Below are 22094 nucleotides of genomic sequence, written 5' to 3' on the forward strand. Positions count from 1 at the left end.
TCGCAAAACGCGGACATAATCAGGCGATTGGTCCCCTGACGGCCGATGAACCTGCAGCAATTCCGAGGAGATGGTCGTGCCATTTCTTTTTGCTTTTTCCTGCGAGGAAAGTCAAACTAGTCCACAATCCTCTTCTCGAACCGCTCGTCATCAGCACATCCTCTTCGGTTCCAGCCGGGCCAAGCTGAAGAAAATGCCGCCCATGTGCCCCTCCATGAATCCTCGATCTGTTGATCACGGTTATAGTCATACTCCGCGGTATAGATCGCCAATAGACCCGGTGAAGCGGAGGGCCTTCTTCCACGCCACCCAAATACGCGATTTGCCTCCCTGCAAAAGCAACGGGTGCCGGACTGTCGGAATGGGGCTAGTTGGCCACGGAGACGGTGGCGTTCTACAGTACCGTTTAATTCAGTGGTGGGCATGGTGGCACACATGGAGATCCCCTGGCATCCTGACATCGGAGAGTCCCTGCTCAACCCGAAGTGTCAGTTGCCTGGAGAAGAAATGAATCAATCATTGGTATTGATACTGTAGCCATACACCCCCGTCGCTGTAACCTGTCATGGAAGAGGCCGGAGTCGAGCTCTAGTGGAGGATTCGGACGCTGCCCACAGGCTTCATGCAATGACCTGTGCTCTAAGGGATCGGTTCCACGGGGCTAGTGGTCAGTCTCGCGATTCTTGCGAGAGGCGGTTCGCATTATGCTAGTGGGTATATTTCATTGTCGAATACGAGATGCAAATCTGGCTGAAGACAGATCAGGGAACAAAGGGGCAACTTCTATCGCATCCCACCACTGGCAGTGGGCAGAGTACAGTAAGTAGATGCACGTCTGCATCGAATGTTGAGATTTTGAAATGAGTTGGGCAGTGTATCTAGCCCACTCTCAGTGGAGTTCATGATAATTTCCAGACAAACTTCAGCCCGCGAATCTTCCCATTCGAACCTTCCCACCACAGCAACAGCATCCAGCCGGCAGATGACCAATGACCGATGACCAGTCTGACGCCGGTCGGCCCTACCACGCCCTTCCACGCCGGCCATGCGCCCCCAGAAGAACAATTCCGGGCTGGGATGCCACTAGCCCAACTCTGCCACCGAGCTGACCTCCAGGCGCGAACGAACGGCCCTGCCCTATCGTCAACAGCGCCGGAAACCGGAGACGGCCGCCGAGCGCCCGAGCGGGGTCACAGCCCATTGTCGCGCGACATCACCGGCGTGTGTCGGCTTTTTGCCCTTCTTAGGGGCCGCGGCGTGGGCGGTGCGGATTTGCGGGACCAGTTCACGATGGCCGAAGAAGTGCCGACTATCGCCGTCATGCCAGGTGGGGGGAGATTGAGTGTGGGTGGAACCAGGGTGTCGCGATCTTGGACGACCAGAGCAATATCTAACGAGCGATGTACACTGTAGGATAGATCGCAATGATCGCTGGGCTCTTGGCGCACCCAGGTGTCCAGTGAGTGTCTAGCGAGTGTCCGCTTTTTGATTTCCCCATGAGGTGATGCGCAGAGTTGGCCTCCACTGTGTGTCCTGTGCTCTTACTGGCCCACGGTGGTGCCGTGGATTTGCATTGATGAGACCGAACGACAATGCGACAACGGGACCGCACGGTAGGGCAGAAAAGCTCTCGTGGTCCATGCGAGAGCTGACAGCTTTGCTGGTGAGTTAGTGTTGATTTTCATTCCTATGGTAGGTTGTTCAGTGCCTTCCGCGCTTTGAGCCCTTTCGTCCGCGTCGATAGTTCGGTCTCATGGTTTGGATTTCATTTCCTTCGTTCGCTTGAGTGTAATGTGCGAGCCGTGAGCTATGCGTCGCTGGCTGGATCATGCTTATGCGTACGTTCCGGCTTGATGCTAAGTTTATACTTCACCCTTGCAAGCGTGTAGGAACCTCCGGGCATGGTGCTTCGTCGTTTCGGCGGAGCCCGGTGGGTCGGGCACTGACCCTGGCCCTGGTTCATGCTGCTCGACACAGTTGGTGTGTCAAGCCTCCTCGTTCCCGCGTTGCGCCCGACTAGAGAGATGGGATCAGCCAGGGGGCTGTTCTGGACCACTTGAGGCCAGCCACCAACTTGTCCGTGGAACGCGAGAGAAGGGGGTGATTGGGGGAGAGGGGGACCCACGATCTGTCGGTAGTCCAATTGAGAGGTATAGAGGGGGCAAGGGGAGGCCCATGCAGTCCAATGGAGAAGAGCGAAGGGAGGGAGTCCCGGCACACCTGCTCTTCTCAGACACGAGGTCATGTGGATCTTCGAGTTCGATGAACCCCGCACGGTCAGGCACAACATGCTGGGCTGGGCTGGTTGGCTGCTAACGATGGAAGCTAAGCATATACTTCAGTAGTCAAGTTACGTAGTCAGTTTGGACGGACTCCGTACTTTAGTGTTACATATGTAAAAGCGGAGGCAGAATGGAGCATGTCCTCCTCCGTCTCGACGTAGTTAGGACGGTCAGGTTCGTTGCCCCGTCTCTTTCCGGATGCTTTTTTCCCAACGCCTCTTGAAAACTTTGATGCCCACATCACGCCTCCCAGGAACGCGCGCGCCAGACAACCACGATATGCGGTCAATTACCGACCTGCAGTAACCACCTCCACCCAGAGACTCGCGATGGTATCCTTAGTGCGTCGGCATTAACCGGTGGTTCATCTCCACTCCAAACGGGATGGTGCGGGAAGAACCTTTAATTGGGACCCGCCAGGGGCCCGCCAGGTGCCATTGATTCCATCCTGAGCCGGGTGTGCGGGCATTCAAACATATTACGTACGGGCATGGTGGAGATACTCTATACGGAGTCCGCCGAATGCAACGCGGCGTGGTCTACCCCGGGCGTATTTCATGCTGTTTGACGCGAGGGCCATGGTTGTACCCCTGCGACAGGCACGCCCGACAACTGGCTTGGGCCTAGGCCGTATTCTTCTGATCCTCGTCCCGCGTACTCCGTCTCTGCTTAGTGTCAGATCACGACGATCTTCTCGGAACTGAAAATTGTTCTTCTCGAATGTTGACTTGGATGGGTCCGACTCCATTGGATTGCATTAAGTTGCTTGACCGGCCAGCTAGTCCTCGCTAGGCTGGCACCAGAGGCGGACCAACCACAGGCCGTTTGACGGACATCCACCCCCGTGACCAAGAGCTTGCGATAATTTCCGCTTCAGACCATCGATGAGGGCTCCGAGCTTGAATCCCCAGTACCTAGACCCAACAAGCGACGAGAAGGCAACTAGCAGGGATCGCTGCTGGAATTTTCCCGGGTTTCCACTCTTGGCCACCCGGCCTCAGCTGATGCGTCCAGAGCCCAATTGGCTCAAAAGGCTTAGGTGTGAGGGCCCCCGTCCCTAGCCATACGAGAGGCGAGAAACCTTGTCACTGAAGGTAGGGTCAGGATGCGAGACGGGACAGTCGCGACGTCGAGTACCTAGTGACCTCCAGGGCGCTTTACTCCCGACATGACGAGGGGTTTTCCCTGTTGGTCGTGCGGCAGATCCTGGGGTGAAGCAGCAGCAAATGGAGGACCTTCTGGCCCCAACAGGTACGGAGTATCTGTCCTCACAATCCTCCTCACAATCCTCCTCACGACATCCGGCAAGGCCCTTCCGGTGGACTCGGTCTAAACGCCCTGCCACATTCCATCCCTTTGGTCACGAGCACCCCGGCACCCTCCGGACTCGTCTCGCCACGGCCCAAGCACTCGACCTGAGCTGTCGGAGACGGAACCGTGACGGCTGAAGCTGCCTGAAGCCAGTCGCTTCTTATGCGGGTCGAGTGACAGCCTGCTGATCTGGGACAAGTGGCCAGACGGGGAAGAACGCAACTGCGTGTCCCCAAGAGGTGGAGCCCGCAGGAATACGTCCCCTCCGAACCTTGTCGATTCCCTGCAGCGGATGTCTGTGCTTGGTCGCTCGAGACGATCCGGCCCACTTACCCCAGATTGTGGACGTTGTACAAAGGAGAGAAATTGCGTAACAGCATTTCAATGTCGGGCTGCCATCAAGGCGGGATTGCGCTTAGACCCGTGGAGGCTGGAGACCGCTGCCATTCTCTGCCAGGGCTGAGAAGGGCCGAGATTGGCCTCGTCCCGTCCCGGTAAACCACTGGACCAAACCTGGGCGAGGCGGAGAGTCAGAAGGGGCCGAATGCCATGCCTGCTATAGGCTGGCAGGTGCGATGGGGGTTGTTCGCGCGGGTTTGATACTCTACGTGGAACCTGCCGCGCTTTCCCCAGCCAAAAAAGGAGATACAAGAGCGAGACCCCGTTTCGGGCTATCCTAGCCTCAGTCGATCCTAGCGCTGCCCCCAGCCCCAATTCCAGCCTAGTGACCGTACCACCTACTGTACTTACCCGACCGGGTCATAGTGTGGGGGGACTGCGTTGTTTTCGGCTGTCCGATTTGCCCCCTGCAAGTGAGATGAAGATGCAAATCGAGAGTTAGACAAGTCCATTCTGATTCAGGCATGATATAGCAGCTGTTCGGGAATGGGCTCAGGTTGGGGATCCTGGCTGTCGGCCTGCCCTAGTTGAGCTATGCTTCCTGGTGACCGCCTGTAAGTTTGGCTTCGGAGAGTAGAATCGGACAGATCCCATGGCCCACGCCTTGTGCCGCATACTCGTGTATCGTGTATTCCGGTATCTTGTGTACGGTATCCATCCCCGCGAATTCTAGCAGTTTGCCGCCTGTCCGAGCCGCGTTCTGCTATGGCTGCATGACTCGCTTCGTCATACTGCCTGGACCCCTTCCCTGAATGGAAGCACATCCTTCCCGATGGAGTTCTGTCTGAGGAGGACATGGGCCGATGCGTCCAGACACGGTGCCATGTCCACCTGGCGGGACTTCGCAGTCAACCGCTATGGCCATTTGTCAATGGGAAAACCGAAGAGAAAATGAAGGGACAGCAAACACCAACGAACAGCGCCCCTTCAGTCACCCAAAAGGAACTTACCACTCCGTAAAAGGTCCACGTTGATGCTGAGCATTGCTTTTTGGGATTATTGTTTTCCTCCCCATTTTTTCCCTCGCTTCATCACTACAAATCAGGGCGTCAGATCCAAAATGCTTGGCAGCCTCCCCCGCATGCAAAGTTTAAACCCTTATAACGAGGTTCGAGGGCCCCCGATTCGTATGACCTCAGGCTTTCCATTACGCATTTAATTCTGTTGCGCAAATGCGGCGCTCTTTTAATAAATATCCTTCATCTCGGAACCTCCCCACTCTTTTTCCTCTCCTAGTCTCCTCGTCTCTCCGTCTACTTCTGACGTACTTCGTCCGGCCTCTGCCTCCCTCTCCCTCCCTCGTTTTCGTTCTGTTTACTCTTTGGCCCCCTCTTACTCCTCTTTCGTGATTGTCTCCCCTCCACGATCTCCCGAGCGGCCTGCCACTAACAGAGTCCGACGCTACGCCTGCAGTCGATTCCTATTCCTCGCATAACTTAGGACCACTGTCGTCCCCACCCCATTTATATTCTTGGCCCTCTTCTACTCCTCCCCTCCCGTCCTCACCCACGCTACAGCCAGCGCATCTGGTTCACACCTGGTGCCATCCCGCTTTCGCCCGGACCGCCCATGTCCAATGTTGTCTATGCAGAATTCGCCGTATTTTGCGCACCCCGATGTGAACGGGTCGGGCCTGCAGGACGAGCGCTGCGACAGCCCCTCGGACATCCCCACTCTCCGCTCGGTCACCACCGCGCTCCGAGCCAGCACCTCCAGCACCAGCACCGGCGCCAGTCCCGATGATACGTCCACCGACTCCCACGACTGGACGGGCGACCGTTCCGATCACTCCCCGGATCGGGATGCGCACGCCAACGGCTACCACCCGTCGGGTGCCCTCGATTCCGTCTTCACGCTCGATCGCGCGCAACACGACATGGACAGCCTGCCCAAGGTGGAGGAGTTGGACGAGGATCTCCAGAGCATCAAGCCGTCGGATGTGGGGGCGGAGGAGCAATATGAACCGGGAGCGCCCGCGGCTGTTCCACGGAAACGTGGGCGCCCACGCAAACACCCGCTCCCTGCGCCTGGCGGCCAGGTTAAGGTCACCAAGGGCCGGTCCAAGACCGGCTGTATAACCTGCCGTCGCCGGAAGAAGAAGTGCGACGAAACCAAGCCTGCGTAAGCGGTCCCCTGGTCCTCCCCCTCCCCCTCCCTCTCCCTCTCCCCCTCTCCCCCTTCCCCGCCGCTTCGATCTGACAGGATTGGGGATGTCGCAGGTGTCTCAACTGCCAGAAGAATGCCGTCGTCTGCGAGGGATACCCCCCGAAAGAAATTTGGAAGAGCGGCCGCCAGAAGATAGCCGATGGTATGTCGTGCCGCGATCTCAATTTCGACGTGCCGGCGCAAACATCTCGTACTGACGTCCCCCTCCTCCTAGCCGTCCGCACACAGTCCCTGACCACCGTGCCTCGAAACCTTCCCCTTCTTATTGATGGCATCGAGACCGACATCGACCGCCGCTTCCTTGATCACTTTGTGTACGGCTTCAGTCGGGTCTTGACCCTTATCAACGATGACTCGAATCCCTTTAAGGAGATCCTCCTGCCAATGGCCACGCAACACCGGGGGCTGATGCATTCTCTCATGTGCTTGTCGGGGTCGCACCTGTCCGGTCTGGACCCAGAGCCCAAACTGAAGGAGCGCAAATACTTCCACTTCCACCGCGCGATCCAGGACCTCAAGGACAATATCACGGCGTCCTCGTCCCAGAGCGCGGGCGCGGGCGCGGATCAGGACCAGCAACTACTGGTCGAGGACCCGATCATCGCCTCAACCATTGCACTCAGTCTGAACACCATCTGTGAAGGCGAGACCAATGGCGAGTATCGCCCACATATGGATGCCGCCCGATATCTGCTCGTCTCGCAGCAACCGCGCAACGAGAAATTCCGCCAGTTCATCGTCGAGTTCTTCCAGTACCACGATATCTCGAACGCGCTCACCTCCCTGGACCGCCGGCCCTCACTGATGCAAGGCGGCCTGCGTCTCCCCGACTTCGTCCCCGGCGCCCAGGCCGGCAATTTCCTCGGGGTGTTCGATGGGTTGTTCAACTACATCTCCGAGATCACCCAGCTGCGGGACCGGATCCGTCAGCGGTTCAACGAGGGCTACGAGCCTGCCGTCGACTACCAGACTCTGAGCGAAGCGGTTCAAATCGACACGGCGATCCGAACGTGGAAGACCTCGCACGAGGAAGACTCACCGAACTGGTTCCTGGCGCAGCTGTACCGCCAGTCCACATGGGTATATCTGTACCGCACGATCCGGCCTTCGCGCCCGAGCGATAAGATTGCGCAAGTCGTCGACGACGGCCTTGGCTATCTGGATCAGCTACCCCAAGATGCTGGTGCCTACAGCATCGTCCTGATGCCGCTCTTCCTGCTAGGATGCTCGGCCTTTCTCCCGCAGCAGCGCGAGCGCATCCAGCGCGGCTTTGAGTCCCTCAAGGCCTATTCTAACCTCCGCAACATCGAGCCTGCCTTCAAGGTAGTGACCCGTGTATGGGAGATTATGGACACCAAAATGGAGGACAGCTGGGACTGGGAGAAAATCATCCGTGATATGAACATGGATTTCCTGATCACCTAGTTCCCGTTTGCTACCCTTTACCGCTGATCTTTCCCTACCTATCTTACTTTTACGCCCTCATGTTGATACCCTCTACGCACGATTTCTTGGTTACGTTTTCTTTCTACCTGTTCACAGTTGTCACGCAGACGGGTCGTACCCCGCTGTATCTGGACAAGAAATTCCCTGTTTTCCGGTGAAGGTATGTGAATTTCTGGCCCTCAGCATGGCGATCATTCCTTCCGGCTGTACTATGTTATGTGGCGTTTCGTTGCGTTGCGTTCTACTCTGCTTATGTGATCTGTCTTGTTTCTGTTCTATGTGAACCATGCATATGCATTGGGAAAGGCGGGGGCATGGGAGGCCTGGTTGCCCTAAGTTTTGAGTTTTGAGTTTTCTTTTCTTATTTGCTGTTCTGATGGCTGGCGACTTACAATGCGTGTGTGTCCGCAGTAAGGGGCGGGGGGGAATGTGGAGGGGGTGCATGGTGCGAGAGGCGCACATATACGGGACTCGTCCAACGGTCAAGCGGTCAAGCTGGACCGTGGCCTGGACGTGTCTGATCGTGTTTCCTCTCCTCATCTTCGGAAGGGCGCTGTGCATCGTTCTGTACATTTCTCCCGCTTTTGCGAAGTGGATATGCAGAAAGTCAAAAGCAAACCCCAAAAAAAGCTGTGGTGTTCGAGTTCGGGGGCGAGGGCCGGTATTTTTGCGAGAGAGCGTCGGCTACCTCCTCTTCATGACGACAGGGGCATTTTGCTCTCCCTTGATGGATGTTTTGATCGGGCGGGGTTTCTTGCATATGCCTTTTATGGATCTATGTTGTAAATATCCTTTGATTCTGCTCTGTATGTATTGCTGCAATTGGAAGCTGTCAATATCTGTGTATATAGGATGGTCCATACAAAAAGTTTTTGACGTCTTGAGGCTTGGATCGAAGTCATAATGTCGTTGGGTTTAGGTTTGAGCTCGGCCTTCAAGGTTAGGGCAGTCACCTTGCTTTCATGATTGACTTCGCTGTACCTAATAGGGCGAGGTTCAATGCCCGATCAAATAGCTACATAAGATCTGTGTGACAAATACTGAATGTCACCTTTCACATTCCCTAGAGATCTAGTTGGTGGGTGTCGACGCCGTTCCAAGTGCGGACTTGAAAATCATGGTTTTCGTCGAAAGGCCCAATAACTATCCAGGAACACAGAGTTTGGCTTTTCTGACTTGGATTAATGCTAAATAGAGACCCCTTGACCACCGGAAAGCTTCTCATGTCTACGTGGTGCATCCATTTGTCAGTGTCGATCATGAACATCACAGGGAGACAACCTTAAAACTCTTTTGAAACAGCGGATAGACGAACTTTCCCTTCACTTCATGAGCGCATCCGTCGCATATCATAAATGCTTTTCGTTTGAGCTAGAAAAGTTACCGAGGTCATCAGGGGAGCGAGAACGATATCTATGTTCCTCCGGGATCGAAAATAACAGTTTGATCCAAGTTTTCTTTCATTACATACCTCTCCATGGCAATGACGAATTACCGGACAAGGACGCGGGCACAACCCACGGATTCTTTGTTAACACCATTTAAAATGACAGATCATCCATGTAACTGATTAGGATGTGGCCCAGTCTTTCGAAGTCGCCCAAAGGTCGATCAAAGTGTCCCACCTAGACGACCGGCTGCCTCAACCTTTCAGCACCAAGTGCCTCATTTTGCCCTTCCTCCCCCGATCCCACCGATTGTCTCAATCATGGCATCTGTCTACTCTTCCCCACGCCCTCGGACCTTGGGCTTCCCAACCAAGATCGCGCCTCTTAGAGGCGACCAGCAATCCAGCCCCCGGTCGTGAACGGGGGCCGGCAAATGCGGCGGATTGACAGTAAGTAGTCACAAACCCACCTGCTGCTTCCAAAGGACACATTCCTCACCATCCTGACCAGAAACCACCTCCGAGATCTGGGGCCCGCCCGTCTTCGCCCACCGCCGGGCCTCCGTTGAGCAAAGAGTCACGGGCCAAAACGAAGACATGCTCCGCACATTCCACCCAGCCTTGCGCTCCGAGCCCGAAGTCTTCGCACTCACCCGGAAAGGCACCGGCCACCAAGTCTGGCTCGTGTTCCCCCGAAAAGGCGACAGCGGCCCCTTCGCTCATATCGGCGGCCGCGCAGTGCATACACAGCCCTTCTTCGAGACACCAGCCGAGCACGGAACGAGGTTCGCGAAGATGGTGGATGACCCCATACCGCGTCAGATCGATGTGCAGGCGGCCTTGGCTCCGGAAGACCTTGCGCAGATCAAGGCGGCTTTTCCGCGGGCCATCGGAATTCAGATCTTTCAGTGCGAGTGTGCAATCGTCTTCTTTGATCGAAGGGAGGATATGCTGCGTTCTTGGGAAGATGGGACACCGCCCAGTATTGGTGGGCTTATGGTTGGATATCGGTGTTAGGTTGGATGGATTTGACGGAGTTGGCGTGGCTTGAAGCGAATCATATCTTGCTGCAGGGTTTTTTCCATCTCTACTTCTACTAATTTATTGCTATGCACTTGCACCAACCATCTCATGACGGCAAGACTTACTCCAAGAGCACTCCTACGCTTCATATATCACCATCCAGGACTTTGACCAGATCGCTCACGCTGGGGAGTTTTCCAACATGAGAATATCTTTCTATCGTTCCACAATTGAAGTTACTGGTGGAACATGAATAGAGGTGTGAACCTCCTCCGCATCCCGACTAGCTACCCTGCCTTGGCCAAGGCCCCCGAATTTGAACGGTACCACTGCAACCAGAAGATCTCTAAAGAATATTTGTACGTAGTGAGTGAACGGGGACAATACTCTTTTTTGATGCCCATCCATAAAGCCAGACCCCCCGCTCGCCTCTAGTGTTCTTCAGTTAGATACGCGGCTCGGGCCCAGCGCGGAGTTACCCCGAGGTGGTCCCGCCACGAAGAGGGTCATCCCACGCGTGGACCGCGGGGCCGTCTGGAGTCCACCGAGGTCGGCCAGCGTTATGCCGAGCTGTCACCCCACGTTTGAGGACGGCCCCCTCTTTGTGTCATTCTGCGCTCAGCATCTTAGCTTCCTTCATATTTCTCTGTATTGATTATAGAAATAGTCTCCTGACACACAATGCCCTTCTCTACCGCCATCCGCTCAAGTCTACAAGGCTCGACGCCCGCCTTCGGCTTCTGGCTCACGTATGTTCGATCTTAACTCGGACCGAAGTCCGTTGACGCAATTCCTACGTGTCATCGCCCGACAAGCGGTCTAATACGGGTCATTGTCGCTAATTTCATTCATGTGCAGCCTTCCGAGCGCTGGTCTTGCTAAAACTATCCTCCACGGCGCCTCCGGAACCTCGGCAAGGTTTAGCTGGGTCCTGGTTGATGCGGAACACGGATTGATCTCTGATAACCACTATTATGAGGTTTGTGGATGGCGGTGACCCGAATATCTATTGTTTCAATGAACTGATCAATGGCTCGAAGCTCAATAATGCCATTGGCCACGAGTCTGCGAGCCCCATTATCCGCGTCCCTTGGGGAGAGGAATGGATGATCAAGCGCGCCCTCGATGCGGGTGCTCACGGTATTATGACTCCTATGTGCCACTCCGAAGTATGTATCAGCCTATTGGCAGCTTGGCCCATCCTCTTATGGGGGTGTGCAGCTCTGATAATGATCCTTTCGCCCGCAGGTTGATGCAGCCAATATTGTCAAGTACACCCGGTATCCGCCCCAAGGTACCCGCGGTTACGGCCCTATGTTTGCGCCTCACTCGCTCCCCGGAGTGAACCCCGGACCCGACTACGATGAGCAGGTGAATTCCAGCGTGACTGTGTGTGTGCAAATAGAGTCGCGGCCCGGTGTCGAGAATGTGGAGAAGATTGCCGCCGTGGACGGCATCGATGTGCTGTTCATTGGCCCCTTCGATCTTGCCAGGCAGATGGGCGTTACTCGTGGTGGCGATGAGCACGAGGCTGCTATTCAGCGTATTCTGGGCGCTGCCCACAAGGCCGGCAAGAAGGCGGCTATTTTCTGTATGTCCGACCTGTTTCGCTCATGATATATTTGGAAGGTTGGCAAAGCTAAAATTATTACTTCTAGGCACTGACGGGCATGATGCCCGCGCCCGTGCGCAGCAAGGCTTTGACATGATTTCCGTCAATACAGATGTTGGTGTGATCCGGGCGGGTATGCTGAATGAACTGAAGACTGCCAACGGAGAGGCAGTGCAGGGTGATGCTCGTGCGGGCTACTAGATTAGTGGTATTTTTAAGGTATCAGGTCCGCTGTGATAGATATACTGCATCGATAATCTCAATCACGAAATTTATCTATTCTCCAACCCTTTCCGAATCCCTCTATTTCGATCTGCACTCGAAACGCAGCTCTCTCTGTGGAATACTTTCGGCTTTGTCTCTCGCATATTCATTGGAGTAGATTGATATAGTGTAGAATAGTTATGTCTCCGAGAACTCGATCATGGACCCTGCTCGAATCAGCAAATTGCAAGAGCATAGCAATAGGGTCTTGGACATGTGTCTTAGATGTCGAATCAAATCCATGGCATGGTTGGTTTCTTAATTTCTTTGTCCGACAAGATCGACGCTAGTCTGAAAAGTCTACAGCAACCTAATTAGGAAATATCCGTTTCCTTATCCATCTGCGATCTCACTTATTTTTGTCTTGTTCTACAGCAGGAGGACTGTTGTAACTATCACTTGTAATATAATTTCTCTGCTCTTTCTCGTTGCTCAAATGCCGAAACCCTCATCATCTTGAGCATGAAGTCGACATCGGCCATTCCGATCGCAAGCCCTGATTGGCCAATTTGACTCGCTTAGAAGCATCTAAGCAACGCCACGTGTTGAGGCGGCCGGGTTTCAAGCGAGCCAGGCCAATCAGGATGCCGACGGGTGACGGGGAGATTTATAGGCCGGGGACGAGGGGCGCCTAAAAGGGAGCTGGGTCGCTTCAGTCTCCCGTGGAATTTTTGGTCAGCTTGTGAAAGCCATCACCGCACCGGATGTCTCTTTCATCCATGATTGCAGTCTGAGGGGACCTGAGTTAATCTGGTAACCCCGCGCGGGATACCTTACTCTGCGGTCACTTGACATCATTTGAACGCGGCCCGCTCGGTCGAAAAACCTCCGAGATCTGGTCGCTTGAAACTTGGAAATAACGTTGCAATATTAGGAGGCACGGTGTTGAAAGCTACCTGAAGCTGATCCTTAGTTTTCACGATGGAGAAGGACAAGACAAGCACCGACATCGCTATTCAAAAGGATGCCCCGTCCGACGCTGTCCTTCAGGATGCGGTGTACAACCTATCACTACGCGCGGTCAATCCGGTGGATGTTGGTGTGAGCAATCTGTCTCTTAATATCAATATCGCTTCATCAGCATGGCAAACATCACCATCCCACCTCTGGCGTCACCTGCGAGGGCGGAAACCCCAAGGCACCTCGAAAAAGATACTGGGCGGAGTTGACGCGGCTATGCCAAGTGGTAGCTTAACAGCTATCATTGGCAGTAGTGGATCGGGAAAGACATCTCTCCTGAATCTGATGGCTGGTCGAATGTCCATTTCGCGGGCGACAGTCTCAGGAAAGACGACGTTCAACGGAAACAGCGATATCAACAGCGTCCGCAGCGCCTATGTCATGCAAGAGGATGTCCTCATTCCAACTTTGACCGTTCGCGAGACCCTGCAATACTCGGCGGACCTCCGACTGCCACCGCCGACCACTCAGGAAGAGCGCCATGCCATCGTGGAGCAGGTCATCCTTGAACTTGGACTGAAGGAGTGTGCTAATACTCGCATTGGCACAACCGCGCATAAAGGCTGCAGTGGTGGTGAGAAGCGCCGCACGAGCATTGGTGTGCAGTTGCTATCAAACCCCTCGGTGCTGTTTTGTGATGAGCCTACGACGGGCCTCGATGCCACCAGCGCTTTCCAGATCATCCGGACGTTGAAGCGACTTGCGCAAGATGGTCGCACCGTGATCGTGTCGATCCACGCCCCTCGCTCCGAGATATGGAGACTTTTTGATAATGTAATTCTTCTGGCTCGCGGGTCTGCGTTATATAGCGGGCCTGTGAGTGAGTGCCTGGCGCACTTTGAACAATGCGGTCACTCTCTGCCTCCGTTCGTTAACCCCGCCGAATTTCTCATTGACTTGGCTGCCATCGATACTCGAACCGAGGAACTGGAGGCAGCATCACACGCCCGCGTTCATCACCTCCAGCAAGCATGGGGATCTCGGCCAGGGCCAGAAGCAATGGTTGACGTTTCTGGCGATGGCGAGAAGAAACCACCAGTGACACCACCGTTGACCGACGCGGATACAGGTGCCATGAAGAAAGTCTCGTTTCGCCGCCAGTTCCGTGTTCTCACATCACGTACTTTCATAACGACCATCCGAGACCCAATGGGAGTTGCCGGCAGTCTCCTCGAAGCTATTAGTATGGCTGTAATCAACGGCTGGATCTTCCTACAGCTCGACGAGAGCCTGACGGGCATTCGTTCACGCCAGGGTAGCCTGTACACGGCCACCAGTCTGAATGGGTACCTAATCCTGCTGTTCGAGACTTACCGATTGACAATCGACATCCGTCTCTTCGACCGAGAACGCAACGAAGGCGTAGTCGGTGTACCGGCGTTCCTGCTGAGCAGGCGAGTCGCCCGGTTTCCCCTGGAAGATCTGCCGGTGCCACTACTGTTCTCTAGCATCTTCTACTTTATGGTGGGCTATCGGCTTGAAGTTGAGCAGTTTTTCATCTTCTTCTCTGTGACGCTGCTCACGCACTATATCGCGGTAACGTTTGCAGCGGTGTCCATCGGCGTAGCGAGAAGTTTCCCTGGCGCAAGTCTGGTCGGCAACATGTGCTTCACCCTGCAGTCGTTTGCGTGTGGATACTTTGTGCAGTCTCAGCAGATCCCCGTGTATGTCCGGTGGCTCAAGTGGTGCGCTTACACCTTTTACACATTTGGGGCACTGTGCGCAAACGAATTCATCGGCCCTGGCGGCTCAGGGCTTGGGCAGTTCTACGACTGTCCATATTCTGATGACCCACATGATCCAGCATGCAGGGAATATACGGGGCGATACATTATGGACAGCCTCGGCATGCCATCCAATTGGATCTGGCGACCGATGGTGATACTCGTTGCGTTTACCCTTGGCCATTATCTGTTTGCAGGTCTGTTGCTGCAGTACAATCGCTTCGCGATTGACATTGCCCAGGGCCGAAAGTCGGAAGGCGACCCTTCAGCTGGCAAGGCTAAGATCGTGGTTCGTCCTGCCGAGGAGGCCCGGCGAGTCGCTATCTCGTTGGACAAGTATGCGCTTGCGATCCGAAAGCGACGGATGCCGTGGCAACGCAAGCAGATGCTTCAGATTTTGCGTCCAATTACCGCTGAGTTCCAGCCCGGAGAGTTAAATATCATCATGGGTCCATCTGGAAGCGGCAAGACATCGCTGCTCCACTCGATGGCTCGAAGGCTGCATGATTCTGCCGGCACACAGTATCACGTCAACGGTCAAATGCTGTATAATGGGGCCGTGCCATCCGACAATGTGATCCGCTCAGTTACGTCGTTTGTGACCCAGGACGATGATGCCCTCATGCCTTCGTTGACGGTGCGCGAGAGCCTGCGGTTCGCCGCAGGCCTACGACTGCCTACGTGGATGACGCGCGAAGAAAAGAACCAGCGCGCCGAAGAAATCCTGTCCAAGATGGGCCTCAAGGAGTGCGCCGACAATCTCATCGGCAGTGAGCTGATCAAGGGGATCAGCGGAGGCGAGAAACGCCGAGTCACCATCGCTATCCAGATTCTCACGGACCCAAGAGTGCTATTGCTAGATGAGCCTACCTCGGGCCTGGACGCCTTCACAGCGATGTCAATCATTGAAGTGTTGCAGGGCCTCGCTGCTGAGGGCCGCACCCTGATCATGACCATCCACCAGTCGCGCTCAGATCTGTTCAGCCACTTCTCACAGGTTCTGCTTCTGGCTCGTGGCGGCCATGCCGTATACGCCGGACTAGGGCAGCAGATGCTCGCGCACTTCGCCAGCTTGGGCCACGAGTGTCCGAAAACCACGAACCCAGCGGACTTTGTATTGGATCTCATCACGGTCGATCTGCAACAAGCAGACCGCGAGACCATCACTCGCCAGCGCGTCCAGCAGCTGATTTCCCGCTGGACCGTCGCCACACCGCAACTGGGGCGGACGTCGTCGCAAATTGCGACTCCAGCGGAGCTGGGAAGTTTGCGACGGCAGATGCTGCCGTTGCGTGTCACATTCCCGCTTGTGCTGCATCGATCCTTCCTCAACTTCTGGCGCCAGCCACCACTGGTGATGGCCCGGTCAATGCAGGTAGTCGGCATCGCCATAATTATGGCGCTGTTTTTTGCGCCGCTGAAGAATGACTATGCTGCTGTGCAGTCTCGCATGGGCTTTATCCAAGAGTTTGCCGCATTGTATTTTGTTGGTGAGTCTTGTCATGTCTCTCTATATGATTTTCTTCAATCATGGCTTCGAATGCTGATTGTCTATCTAGGGATGCTCCAAAACATCGCCGTTTACCCCAACGAGAGAGACGTTTTCTACCGCGAGGAAGCCGACAACTGCTACTCTGCTGAGACATTTATCCTGTCCTACACGACCATCGAGCTCCCCTTCGAGGTGGCCTCAGCGCTCGTCTTCGGCGTGCTGGCCGCCTTCGCCGACAATCTGAAACGCAGCGTAAAGATGTTCCTGATCAGCGCCTTTAACTGTTTCTGCATCATCAGCTGCGGCGAGTCGGTAGGCATCATGTTCTGCACGCTCTTCTCGCACGTTGGCTTCGCCGTCAATATCACCTCCGTCCTCCTCTCTATCTCCACCATCCTCGGCGGCGTGATGAGTCTGAACGTCAACGACGTCTTGCAGGGCCTCAATCACCTCTCGCCGATCAAGTATTCTATTGCCAACCTAGCGCCTTACTCCATGCATGGGCAAACATTTAGTTGCTCGCCGTCGCAGCAGCTCGCGGATGGGAGCTGTCCCATTAATACGGGTGAGCAGGTGCTCGCGCTGTATAACCTGGACAAAGATGGGCCCCTGAATGTGATGGCTCTGGGCATATGCACGATCATCTATCGCCTAGTTGCGTACGCATTTCTCAAAGCCATGCGGCCGCATCGCTTCATGGAACGGTGGCGTGACTGGAGCCAGTCGAGACGGTCGAGTTAATGCCTTGTCTCTATCACCTTCCCTTTATTACAGATACCCCCTGCCCCCCGTAGTTTCTTTCTTGAAAGCCTGATTCGTCTCAGTTAGACTTCTTCTCTTCGTCTTGTTCGTCTTCTTCTTCTTCCTCTTCCCGTGAACAAGGCCCAGACAAAGCTGATTCGACGCCTGGAGCATCGACAAGACCTGAGGGATACTCTTCATCCCTGTCGGCACCGGAGGCCGCCGGGAACAATTGCCCTGTAGTAGGCAGCCGCAACGAGCCGCTGCGCGATCATCCGGGCGGATTTTCTGAATGGGCCACGAAGCCCGCCTGACGGATGGCAACCGAGGCCCAATGAGCGCCGACTGACTTCAACCTTGGGGATGGAGATGCTCCCACTCGTCCCCGTCGATTCATCGAGTCGTCGCCAGTAGCATCGTATACCTCCCTTCGACCGACTCACCCACACCGGCCATGCCCAGCCTGCCAAGGCCAAGAACACATCCAAACCGGCAACGAGTATCGCCCACCGGCGCCCCCCAAAAATCGAGTCCGAATAGAATGAATAGAGTTTCCCTAGAAGCGTATTAGTATTTTCGAACTATCTCGTGGCCCCAAGATTCGGCTCGCGGCAGCTTGGCGCCAGCAGGAAATTAGAGGCGTTTTAGCGCCAACAGATCCGTCCTTCGCGCTTCCGAATTTTCTTTCGACCAGCACCGTCCTTTGCGGTTGACCCAACGCTCCGAGGCGTTGTGTCCTTGGATCACAATGGCGAATTGTAGTGTGATTGGCGGAGCCAGTGAAGACGTCTGGCGGAACGAGCGGTTCGGCCAATCGTCCAACACAATCGGAACCGAACAATTGCAACAAAAATGCATTCCTTCACAGCCACAAACCCAAACATTCGGAACTGTCCAGGAGAACGGAACCGCACTTTCTCACCAGGAACAAGGTCCACCAACGTCTCTGAATGGCCAGTCAAGGCCAGTGCCTGTTCATTTTCCCGGTGCTTGCCTTGTGGCAGCGGGGCAGAGAGGGTGCAATGAGAGTGCAGCAGTCCTCCTTGCGACGTCCCCTGGAGCAGATACTCATAATTCTCATACGTCTCCTGCACCAGGCACCGTCGCCCCTCGGCCAGCCAGCAGCGAGCCAGCGGAGAACGCGTCGAACACGAGAGGGAGCCCGCACAAGACCCAAGGCCCCTGCCCTGAAACCCGACGCTGGATCTCCGACCATTTGCTCGTAGACGGACCCCTCGGACCCTCTGACCCTCGCCCAGTGGGGTGGGGCGCCACGTCGCCCGCCCTGAAGCCCTGCAACGGCGAGGCACCAGGCTCGCCATCCGACTGGCGGGCGATCGGCGGGCACCCTCGAATCGCAGCGCGCACGAACGGGGGCGCCCGCCTTGTCCTTCGAGTGGGTGGGGTGTCTGCGAATCGGAGTTGCAGGAGGGCCCTGGGCTTGCAGCGATCGAATCGGGGGTGCCCTGGCGGGGGGGTGCCTGTCCATCACTTGGTCTAGAAGCGATCGTGTGAGTGCATTGAGGTCAGTTTTTTTTTTTTTTTTTTTTTTTTTTTTTTTTTTTTTTTTTTTTTTGGTTTCGCGCGCGGTTCCACAAACACTTCTTGAAGGCGAATGGGATCTCGGGGAGTGGCATCTCGGCCTGTGCTGTGTTTGAGAGCCTCTGTTTTTTTTTTTCTCCATTTGGAGGCGGTTAGAGTTTGTCTGAAGTCTTGTGCTCTCGGTGGTGTGTGGAAGTAAGAGGTTGGTTAACACAAGGTATGTACGAGGATGGGGGGGAAAAAAAAGGAAGTATTGTGTAAAGTCAATCATGAATGTGGTCATTCAATAAGTATTGTGAAAAGTCAATCATGAATGTGGTCATTCAATCTCTATACAAGTCTATCTCATAACATGCCCCGTGTGTTAACTCCCAGGAGTTCGTGATCTCCCATATTCCAGTTTCGTGGGGTATTCAAAAGGCATCACAAAAGGTTCTCATCATAGCTCGTAGACGACGTCCTGCCCCGGCGGCGGGAATCAACCGCGCACAGGGGGTGGAAGACAGGCATGTCGAATCAACCGAACATGTTGTGGGGGTGGGGTGAAACGCAGAACCCATATACATGGAATCGACATCAACCACCAAAAGGGGCCACTGACTTGGGTGGAACGAAGAGAAAAGCTTAAACAAAGAGGGTCACCAGCCCGGTTAGGGTTTCAGGTGAAACGAAAAGAGGGAAAGAAGAAGACCCTTGAAAGGAGTGCTCGGGTCAACCGGCATGAGGGAATGGCTGCGTTGCGGAAACCAGAAACGAACGAGGGGCAGTGCAACCATTTACTGGCCGATAGTCAGGCCCAGCCCGGTGTTGAGGGGGCAGCCGTGGGTGGCATGGTCGTCGGTGGGCTGGAGATAGGCGGCAGAGCAAGCGGTGTCGCCAGCCTTGCAGATGGCCGAGGGGCAGTTGCCGGTCTGGTCCGTGGGGACGACGGCGAAGCCGAACTGGGTGAACTGGGAGTTGGCACCCATGTTGATGCAGGAGAGATCCCAGAAGATGGTGTCGGGGGTCTGGGTGTACTCAAACTGCAGGACGTCGGCCTGGCTGGGGTCGGTGGCCAGCTTGATGGAGACACCGCCGCCGTTGGGGTTGGTCTGCCAGGCCTCGGTGTAGATGCCGCCGTTGGCAGGCAGGATCTGCATGGGACCCACGACGTCGGTGACGGACCAGGCGTAGACAGGCTGGGCCAGGTTGTTGACGATCTGGACAGCGCCGTTAGGAGCGGCGCTCTGGCGGACCACCATGCCCGAGGGCAGGGCCGAGGCCAGAGCGGCGAAGGCAGCAGCAACGAAGGTCTTGGTGAACATCATTTTGAATAAAAGACGGTGGGAAATCTAGGGTATAGATTTGGAATCGTGGGGAGTGGTAATGAAGGTAAGAGTTGGATCAAAAGATCTATAAGGAATGCAATCGAGAATCGATCTCGAAATGAAAGGAAGGGCCCGAAGGGTAAAGAAAGCGAATGTCTTCAAAAGAAAGAGAGACTGGTGTGAAGAAGAGAAGGATGTTGCGAGGGAATGAGCACGCCCTCTTTATACCCTTTGCAGAGGGTCTCCCATCGCGTCGCCCCGGATAGGTACCGATCAGAAAAAAACGTGTGCGGGCCAGTAATGCAACCGCCATCCATGGATCGTTCCAAGGGACCGTGGAGCCTCGGTGAACAAGGTGCAAAATATTAAAAAAGGTGAAAAAGATGAAAATGAGAGTGGGGCCTGCTGGAGGCGAATCAGAATGGGGAGGAAAGGCCGCGATGGCGCGCTTTGCCGGACGTCGCATTTTGGGAAGGGAGTCTGGTTTCAATGGATGGTTCTGGACGCTGGTAGTCGAGTGCCTACTGTACTCCGTACGAGGCACTCCAGGGCCCAATGGAGGTATACCGTGCGACCAGGGGGTATATTCGACGGTCTGTGGCCAGCGTGGCCAGGGGCATCATGAACAGCATCATGAACAGCATCATGAACAGCCCGTTGATTTTGCGGTGTGATGAGAATCCAGAATGGATGTGTCTGGTGGTCTGGTGGTCTGGTTGGTCTCGGGGAAGCTGTGAGGTCCAGCGCATCTGGTGAGTCACGTTCTGCGCATAGTTCGCGAGTCGGTACGTCCCGTGTGGACTGGTGCGTGAGGCGAACAGCTGGCAGTGCGTGAGAGTTCCCGCCAGCATCCTGCACGAGCCGGACCACCCCGCGCAGCCCTAGAGGATGCGTGGCAATAGCCACCATCTCCACACGTCATCCCTTCCGAGCCCACCCGCGGTTCTCCCCAACGATAGAAGCGGCGAAAGAACCTTCTCCCGACTCGCGAGGGCAAGTCTTGCCCAGGGCATCTGGCCTCGGCAGCATGGCGGCACGGACACGTCTTTTGACTCGCTCGGGGACCATGCGAACCATTGAACAAAGACTCCAATACTCCCAATATAGAATCACGCCGTTCAGGCTCAACCGAACCCACGAGATGAGTCCATCGGGCCTGGAGAAACTACCAGTGTGAGCAGCATTCTGGTGCGCTTGCCAGCATTGCCATTGCCATTGCCATTTGCCATTGCCCTTACCCTTGCCCTTGCCGTTCCCAATCTGACCGGTGCACCCTGGACCTGCATGGATCGTTTGACGTGTTCCACATTGGCGCCATCCAGCCGGCCTATGAGATGGGCGCGACACGTCAAGCCCCACCGCCGCCGTGGCTGTCTGGCCGAGAGGCCCGACCTCGTCTTGTTCCTGGATATCGCTGGCTGTGGCCAATCCACCCGACCACCCGACGAAATTTTCTGTTTCTGCATCGCTATCCACCAATCGCCCCCCACCTCGGTGCTAGTGCAGTGCCTCTGACGTCGCAGGGCCCGTTGGGTACCTGTCGATCCAATCGGGAAGGGCTTGCTGTGGTGGCGATTTATCTGGGTTTGGTCAAATGACAGGGAGTGTGTCCCTGGTTGATTTCACCTTATTAATGTGAGTTTGATTATGGTTCTGCGATTCGATTTGCTATGGTTTGTTGTGTGGCCCATGCTGAAGCTGAGCTGAAGACCCTGAACCACAGTGCCCAAACCCGAGGGACGCCGTGTTTTGGTATACGAGGTCATCCGTTTCGACTGCTTTCTTCCCTCCTGCGATGGCGAGACCCGTTGCGCGAAAGGCCCATCGCGCCCATTCCACTGGCATATGCTGCCCTATGGCCGATCGCTCTAGCCCTAGCGTGTGTCCGTCCCACGGCCGGTGGGACACCTTAATGGCAGGAGTGGGCCAAACTAGGCAGTTCGCGGTTTAGTAGGTACTCCGGGAAGAAGGGACTGTTGCTTTCACCGAAGAACTGGGCTGGTCCGGGGCCGCAACAGGGCCCAACAACCGGCGGGGCGATCGCACCCCTCTTTGCATCTTTCTTCCCACTTTTGCCCACTTTGCCCACCCTTCCGCACTTCCAGAAATGCTTGTGATGATTCTAGACCGTGTCTTCGGGCTGGCCGCAGGGGGCGATCGGGCTCTGCCTGGTACCTGCGGTCCTAGAGCGCCCGCTAGCCTGCTAACCCCAACTCGCCAATTTGACGGCCTTGTCGAGAGGGCCTAGAAGGCCTTGGGAAGGCTTGGGAGATGCCCCCCATCTTGCGCACCTGCTGATTTCTTATGTCACTGCCAAGTTGAACGAGGTCTCGGTAGGCTTGGCGGACAAGGCTGTGTTCATCACCTCAGACATCCTGGGTGGGCCGCAGAGGGTTCGAGATGACGATGCAATAATGCAACAATGTGCGGATGCAAGG

General features: G+C 55.4%; 8 protein-coding genes across 8 annotated transcripts; 6 read left to right on the top strand and 2 right to left on the bottom strand.

Moving 5' to 3' along the window:
* Nucleotides 1–996: 996 nt before the first annotated feature.
* N7482_000710 (uncharacterized protein) lies at nt 997–1413 on the top strand (the record flags this gene model as incomplete). The annotated part of the gene is made up of 1 exon (XM_056682835.1): nt 997–1413. One exon carries the CDS (start codon nt 997–999, stop codon nt 1411–1413), a length of 417 nt encoding a protein of 138 aa, XP_056546441.1.
* Nucleotides 1414–5568: 4155 nt separating this feature from the next.
* Nucleotides 5569–7583, top strand: N7482_000711 (Zn(II)2Cys6 transcription factor; the record flags this gene model as incomplete). The annotated part of the gene is made up of 3 exons (XM_056682836.1): nt 5569–6113; nt 6212–6300; nt 6373–7583. 3 exons carry the CDS (start codon nt 5569–5571, stop codon nt 7581–7583), a joined length of 1845 nt encoding a protein of 614 aa, XP_056546442.1.
* A 1842-nt stretch (nt 7584–9425) lies between these two features.
* N7482_000712 (uncharacterized protein) lies at nt 9426–10008 on the top strand (the record flags this gene model as incomplete). The annotated part of the gene is made up of 2 exons (XM_056682837.1): nt 9426–9441; nt 9503–10008. 2 exons carry the CDS (start codon nt 9426–9428, stop codon nt 10006–10008), a joined length of 522 nt encoding a protein of 173 aa, XP_056546443.1.
* Nucleotides 10009–10695: 687 nt separating this feature from the next.
* Nucleotides 10696–11827, top strand: N7482_000713 (HpcH/HpaI aldolase family protein; the record flags this gene model as incomplete). The annotated part of the gene is made up of 5 exons (XM_056682838.1): nt 10696–10763; nt 10873–10993; nt 11055–11183; nt 11263–11605; nt 11673–11827. The coding sequence occupies 5 exons, from the start codon at nt 10696–10698 to the stop codon at nt 11825–11827; spliced, it is 816 nt and encodes a 271-aa protein (XP_056546444.1).
* A 984-nt stretch (nt 11828–12811) lies between these two features.
* Nucleotides 12812–16807, top strand: N7482_000714 (putative ABC efflux transporter; the record flags this gene model as incomplete). Its single annotated transcript, XM_056682839.1, has 1 exon — nt 12812–16807. One exon carries the CDS (start codon nt 12812–12814, stop codon nt 16805–16807), a length of 3996 nt encoding a protein of 1331 aa, XP_056546445.1.
* A 748-nt stretch (nt 16808–17555) lies between these two features.
* N7482_000715 (uncharacterized protein) lies at nt 17556–18308 on the top strand (the record flags this gene model as incomplete). The annotated part of the gene is made up of 1 exon (XM_056682840.1): nt 17556–18308. One exon carries the CDS (start codon nt 17556–17558, stop codon nt 18306–18308), a length of 753 nt encoding a protein of 250 aa, XP_056546446.1.
* Nucleotides 18309–19125: 817 nt separating this feature from the next.
* Nucleotides 19126–19656, bottom strand: N7482_000716 (putative extracellular thaumatin domain protein; the record flags this gene model as incomplete). Its single annotated transcript, XM_056682841.1, has 1 exon — nt 19126–19656. The coding sequence occupies one exon, from the start codon at nt 19654–19656 to the stop codon at nt 19126–19128; it is 531 nt and encodes a 176-aa protein (XP_056546447.1).
* Nucleotides 19657–20177: 521 nt separating this feature from the next.
* Nucleotides 20178–21501, bottom strand: N7482_000717 (uncharacterized protein; the record flags this gene model as incomplete). The annotated part of the gene is made up of 3 exons (XM_056682842.1): nt 20178–20508; nt 20594–21124; nt 21389–21501. 3 exons carry the CDS (start codon nt 21499–21501, stop codon nt 20178–20180), a joined length of 975 nt encoding a protein of 324 aa, XP_056546448.1.
* Between the last annotated feature and the right edge of the window lie 593 nt (nt 21502–22094).

The sequence above is a fragment of the Penicillium canariense genome, assembly GCF_028826845.1.
Source record: "Penicillium canariense strain IBT 26290 chromosome Unknown utg000001l_segment0_segment0, whole genome shotgun sequence".
NCBI classification, from domain to species: domain Eukaryota; kingdom Fungi; phylum Ascomycota; class Eurotiomycetes; order Eurotiales; family Aspergillaceae; genus Penicillium; species Penicillium canariense.